The 6,501-nt window shown below is 50.1% G+C and overlaps 1 protein-coding gene across 1 annotated transcript in view; it reads left to right on the top strand.

Annotated features, from left to right (window-relative positions):
* The first annotated feature begins 763 nt into the window (after positions 1–763).
* Positions 764–6,501, top strand: part of LOC130117083 (transmembrane protease serine 2-like) — a 6,943-nt gene continuing 1,205 nt past the window's right edge. The window contains exons 1-6 of the mRNA XM_056285232.1: positions 764–888; positions 3,297–3,413; positions 3,544–3,584; positions 4,928–5,093; positions 5,223–5,398; positions 5,519–5,614. Of these exons, the coding sequence (XP_056141207.1) occupies positions 818–888; positions 3,297–3,413; positions 3,544–3,584; positions 4,928–5,093; positions 5,223–5,398; positions 5,519–5,614 (667 nt within the window). The 5' untranslated portion in view covers positions 764–817. The remainder of the gene's footprint in view (positions 889–3,296; positions 3,414–3,543; positions 3,585–4,927; positions 5,094–5,222; positions 5,399–5,518; positions 5,615–6,501) is intronic.

Below are 6,501 nucleotides of genomic sequence, written 5' to 3'. Positions count from 1 at the left end.
AAATAACAGATCACGGGGACCTGGGCCTTGCAGCACTTTCCTCCTCGGTATCGTTGTAGTCTCTGTTCCTGTCCACAGCTGCGGCGCTTGTCCTTGCAAACCTCAGAACATGTAAATATGGAGAGTGTGGGACCATTTGCATGTTTCCATACAACCGCAACTATTTGAATTTCTTGTCCTGGATCCGTTTTGAGCACTGAGCTGATAACACCAGTATGCTCTTATTTCCTGCAGGAATCAAGGCCCAAACCACCAAAGCCCCTGTAAATGGATAGTGTGTGTATTTGCTTCACTTTTGGTCGTTCTTGCCGTGTCGCAGTCGCCGTCTGGTACTTTTGTAAGTTGTTTTCGACGATTTCAAGTCTGCCCCCTCCCCCCTCTTTGTGTGTTTGATGATGTCATCTAATATGGTTAATTTTTATGATCACCCATACATGAGACACGTTTCACCAAAATCAGTGGTGACTAGATTGCCTATTGTAATGTGTGTGTGTGTGTGTAGTGTTCTACCAGTGTCTCTATGGGAAGTCGTGTGGGATTGGTGGTGCGTGCCTGAGTGCCTCCCAGTGGTGTGACGGTGTCAGAGACTGTTCAGAAGGGGAGGATGAGTCCCACTGCTGTAAGCTATACCCCCCACCCCACCCCCACACCACTCCATATCTTATCATTTAAATATAATTCACTCATAAATGACCTCAGTGGAGATGAGGAACTTCCTCATGCTAATACCTGCTAACGGCGGACTTGTGCTTCACAGTTAAGGCTGCATGGGACCAATTTCATCCTGCAGAGTTACTCCACAGACAGCCAGACGTGGATGCCGGTGTGCGCTGAGGGCTGGAGCGACAGCGATGGGGAAGACGCCTGTGAGCAGATAGGCTACAACAGGTGAGTCTGGCTACTCACTGTGCAGTAAATCCAACCATCCATCCATCATCCGGACCGCTTCTCCTGCTCTCAGGTCGCGGGGATGCTGGAGCCTATCCCAGCAGTCATCGGGTGGCAGGCAGGGAGACACCCTGGACAGGCCGCCAGGCCACCACACACACACACACACACACACACACACACCACACACACACACACACACACACACATTCATACCGAGGACAATTTAGTACAGCGATTCAATTGTCCTCCATGTCTTTGGACTGTGGGAGGAAACCGGAGCCCCCGGAGGAAACCCACACAGACACGGGGAGAACATGCAAACTCCACACAGAGGACGACCCGGGACGACCCCCAAGGTTGGACTACCCCGGGGCTCGAACCCAGGACCTTCTTGCTGTGAGGTGACCGCGCTAACCACTGCGCCGCTGTGCCGCCCCCATGATCTAACAATCATCTAGCACCCACCTGGGTGATGCCCGGCAGCCATTTTGCACCAGAATGCTCACCACACATCAGCTTGAGGTAGAAAGGGAGGGATCATTGAGCCAGTTACATGGGGGGGGGGTGATTAGGCAGCCAGGTGGGGAGAGCCAGGCTGGAAATTTTGCCAGGACAGCGGGGGACCCCCCCTACTCTTTGGGATAAGTGCTATGGGCTCTTTAATGACCACAGGGAGTAAGGACCTCGGTCTAACGTCTCATCTGAAGGACGGCGTCTCCTACAGCAGTGTCCCTGTCACTGCACTGGGCATTGGGATTTGATATTTGTTGTTTTTATTAGGACCAGAGGTAAGACTGCCCCCTACTGGCCCACAACACCACTTCAGGAATCGGGGTAAGGCCGCCGCAAATGTGAATTTGCACAGCGATTTTCCCACACCGGAACGCAGTTTTCCCGGGAGGTCTCCACCATCCAACCCCATACCCGCTAGCTTCCGTCATTTGGCAGAGCCAGGGTCCACGCTGGTATGGCTGCCGCAGTTTGGCCCCATCGTCTGCCCATTGTGAGTTTATTAGATGTGAAGCAACTCGACAGCCTGGCTTCTAACTAGTTGGTAGAAGCTAACCAGGGGTTCCAAACTGAATGAGGGGCCAAAACCAACTCCGTGTAAAATCCTAATATGAAGTTGTGACGGTTCTGAAATCACAGCATTTCCTCCCGAATCAGCGCTGAAGCGTGGTGACATTTTCTGCATCTCTGAATGTTTGATGCAAAGATGTGATCTGTATTTTCTTTACTAAGAAGGCCATGTCTGATACCTTTTCCCGCGGGCTTTTTCACTGAAACAGCCCTTCGGTGTGTTAGCGTCCTGTAAATGCTCCTTCATGTGGGAGTTTCTCGTGGGGCTCGGTGGGCTCTGCCATTCCTGCCAAGTTTGCAGCTTAAGGAACGCCTCACGTCGTACATTTTCTCCAGATTATTGCAGTTTGTCACATTTTACCTGTCGGACAAGATGGAGCCTAACAAAATGAACAGCAATAGTTACGATATTGTGACATTTGAGAATCACAATATGTACCGGATTGCCTCCAACATGTAGTTGTGTAGGAGGTTTGGGTGGCGTAGCGGTCTATTCCGTTGCCTACCAACACGGGGATCGGCGGTTCGAATCCCCGTGTACCTCCGGCTTGGTCGGGCCGTCCCTACAGACACAACTGGCCGTGTCTGCGGGTGGGAAGCCGGATGTGGGTATGTGTCCTAGTCACTGCACTAGCGCCTCCTCTGGCACCTGTTTGGGGGGAGGGGGAACTGGGGGAATAGTATGATCCTCCCACGCGCTACATCCCCCTGGTGAAACTCCTCACTCTCTACATCTCTAATCATCAGCCGCTTCTCTTCTTTGGGGGGGGGGGTCGGGTCACGGTGGCAGCAAGCTAAGTAGGGCACGCCAAACGTCCCACCCCCAGCAACCCCCACCCCCCAGCTCCTCATGGGGGATCCCAAGGTATTCCCAGGCCAGAATGGACATGTAGTCCCTCCAGCGAGTTGTGGGGTCTACCCCGGGCCTCCTCCTCCAGTTGCTCCACCTGGACCAGTCTGTGATGCCGGAAGTCGACGCGCCCCGGTCCCTGCCTTTGCTTGCCGCCCAGCCTGCATTGCACCCTACCCCAATGCTCATCCCCCTGGGTGGTGGGTCCACAGGGTGAAACTGCTCACTGTCAGGTGAAAAGAAGCAGCTGGGGACTCCACATGTATCGGAGGAGACGTGGTAGTCTGCCGCCCTCCGTAGCTAACGCTACATTTAACGTTAGCCCACATTTGAAAACGTAATTGAAATGTCAGCGCAAGGCCTGCTTCCTGTTATGACCTTAAGACGATGACCCATATCGTGCTGCTCACCAACACACGACTGTATTTCCTGTCTGTCAGATAACTGCATCTCGGTCTTTGTGGTTATTCTGCAGAGAGAGCTACGTGTCCTCCACCAAGGCCAGCGCCGGAGCTTTATCGAACGACGGCTACATGAAGCTCAAGCCCGAATATCAACCGGGATCACTTCTGCAGTCAAGACTCTCCTACAAGTACAATGCCAACCCATCACTGGGCGACATTTTTCACTCCAGTTCCCTTTAATCCTCAATGCAACGTCGTACCTTTGGTTTTGATGGAGCTGATCCAGCTCCTTGTGTTTTTCCTCGCTTTGTTTTGCAGTCGCAGTTGTTCAGCCAACGCCGTCAGCTTGCGTTGTATCGGTAAGCCATCTGTCATCTATCTACATATGCAGACTAGAATGAAAGGTTAAACAACTCAGTTTAGACTTTACTTAACGATTCAGTTTATACTTTGACCAATTCCTGATGCTTGAACATGAGCATCTGTTCTGCACAATATCTCATTTCACTTTCATCTTGCACCATTTTCATGTAATACGTGTCATGTTTTGGTCATGATGCAGTACTGCTGTTTCATGTAGTACTACTGATTGACGTAGTACTACTGATTGACGTAGTACTACTGTTTGATGTAGTACTACTGTTTGGAACATAACCACACTGAGGATTAGACAACATATTGAGAACTGATCATGCATAATCACGGGCGGCACGGTGGCCCAGTGGTTAGCGCCGTCACCTCACAGCAAGAAGGTCCTGGGTTCGAACCCCGGGTTTGTCCAACCTTGGGGGTCATCCCAGGTCCTTTCTGTGTGGAGTTTCCATGTTCTCCCTGTGTCTGTGGTGGGTTTTCTGGGGGTGCTCCAGTTTCCCCCACCGTCAAAAGAAACATGCATGTTAGGGTCAGTACTCCTGTCTGTGCCCCTGACCGAGGCAACGGGAAAGAAGATCTGGAGTTGATCCCCGGGCGCAGCATGACGGCTGCCCACTGCTCCTAGCCACACAGCTAGCATGGGTTAAACGCAGAGCAGAACCTCCCCACGGGGATCAATAAAGTATCTCAAAATCAGAACAAGTAATTCGAAAACATTTAGATGCTGTTGCTATATATATATATATAATTTATTTATTTTCCCTTTTTTCTTCCCAATTGTACTTGGCCAATCACCCCGCTCTCTGAGCCGTCCCGGTCTCTGCTCCACCCCCTCTGCCAATCCGGGGAAGGGCTGCAGACCACCACATGCCTCCTCCCATACATGTGGAGTCACCAGCCGCTTCTTTTCACCTGACAGTGAGGAGTTTCACCAGGGGGACGTAGCGCGTGGGAGGATCACGCTATTTCCCCCCAGTTCCCCCTCCCCCCCCAGGCGTCCTGGCCGACCAGAGGGGGCGCTAGTGCAGCGACCAGGACACATACCCACATCCGGCCGACCAAGCCGGAGTTAACACGGGAATTCGAACCGACGATTCCCGCTACGCTGCCCGGATGATGCCGTTGCAATTTTAACCTGAACTTTTCTGATAAATTCACAGTTTGTATTTAAGATCCAAATCTAACGGCTAGTTTTCCTCTTCTTCTTCTTCTTCTTCTTCTTCTTCTTCTTCTTCTTCTTCTTCTTCTTTTGTGTGTGTGTTTACCATGTGCCACTTTGACTGTGGGAATGTTATTTGTGGTGGTGGTTGTCCCCCCCCCCCCCCACCAGGCTGTGGCGAGAGGACTGCGTTCCCCGTTACGCGTATCGTCGGGGGGACCGAGGCGGCGGAGGCGGCCTGGCCCTGGCAGGCCAGTCTCCAGATGTTCAACCACCACGTATGTGGAGGCTCCATCATCGAGTCCCGCTGGATCCTGTCCGCCGCCCACTGTTTTGAGTGAGAGTCTCCTCCCTCTGTTGTTACACATGCTAGAAGAGATTTTGTTCTTTATTTCTGCAGAGATTATTTTCCTCTTAACCCCCACCCCACCCCACCCCAACCCCCCTTTTCTCTGACTGTCGACAGAGGGAACTCCGATCCTGAACTTTGGACGGTCCACGCCGGCAGCGTGGACTTGTCCTTTCTGAGAACTACTCCCGGGTACGCGGTTCAGAAACTCATCGTTCACCCCAACTATAACGAGAAGACGAAAGACAACGACGTGGCGCTCATGAAGCTCTTCTCCCCGCTGACGTTTTCACGTAAGCCCCCGCACGCCCCGGCTGCAGACGAGAACCAACCCGCAGAAGAAGAAGTGAAATGAACCTTAAGTCCTAGTGGTGTCGATACCCAGCTTCTTCCCCGCTGTTTTTGCCCCGCAGGGAGAGTGAGGCCCGTTTGTCTGCCCAACGCCGGCGTGGACCTGTCTCCGGGGTGCCAAGCGTGGATCACCGGATGGGGGGCGCAGCGATTCCAAGGTGACGCATAAGAATGGCTATTTAGTGAAACATAAGAATGGCTATTTAGTGAAACATAAGAATGGCTATTTAGTGAAACATAAGAATGGCTATTTAGTGAAACATAAGAATGGCTGTTTATTTACTTGTTCGTTTAAGGAGGAAAGACTGGGGGGCGTCCGTGTGGCACGGCGGTCTGTTCTGTTGCCTACCTGCACGCAGAGCGCTAGTGTTTTCTGCTTCTAGTCTTTTCTACTTGTTTTCTACATTACTGTTTTCTACTTCTAGTTTCCTACTTCTAGTTTTCTGTTCTCTATTTCTCGTTGTTTCTACTTCTAGTGTTTCTAGTCTTTTCTACTCCTTGTGTTTACTACTTTAGTGTTTTCCACTTCTAGTTTTCTACCTCTAGTGTGTTCTACTTTAGTGTTTCTAGTCTTTTCTACTCCTTGTGTTTTCGACTTTAGTGTTTTCCACTTCTAGTTTTCTACTTCTAGTGTTTTCTACTTTAGTGTTTCTAGTCTTTTCTACTTGTTTTCTACGTCAGTGTTTTCAACTTTGCGTTTTCTACTTCTAGTTTTCTGTTCTCTATTTCTAGTTGTTTCTACTTCTAGTGTTTTCTACTTTAGTGTTTTCCACTTCTAGTTTTCTACCTCTAGTGTTTTCTACTTTAGTGTTTCTAGTCTTTTCTACTCCTTGTGTTTCCGACTTTAGTGTCTTCCACTTCTAGTTTTCTACTTCTAGTGTTTTCTAATTTAGTGTTTTCTACTTTATTGTTTTCCACTTCTAGTTTTCTACTTCTACTGTTTTCTACTTCTAGTGTTTCTAGTCTTTTCTACTCCTTGTGATTTCTACTTTAGTGTTTTCCACTTCTAGTTTTCTACTTCTAGTGTTCTCTATTTCTAGTGTTT

The sequence above is a fragment of the Lampris incognitus genome, chromosome 8, assembly GCF_029633865.1.
Source record: "Lampris incognitus isolate fLamInc1 chromosome 8, fLamInc1.hap2, whole genome shotgun sequence".
Taxonomy (NCBI): domain Eukaryota; kingdom Metazoa; phylum Chordata; class Actinopteri; order Lampriformes; family Lampridae; genus Lampris; species Lampris incognitus.
This window is presented reverse-complemented; position numbering and strand designations above follow the sequence as displayed.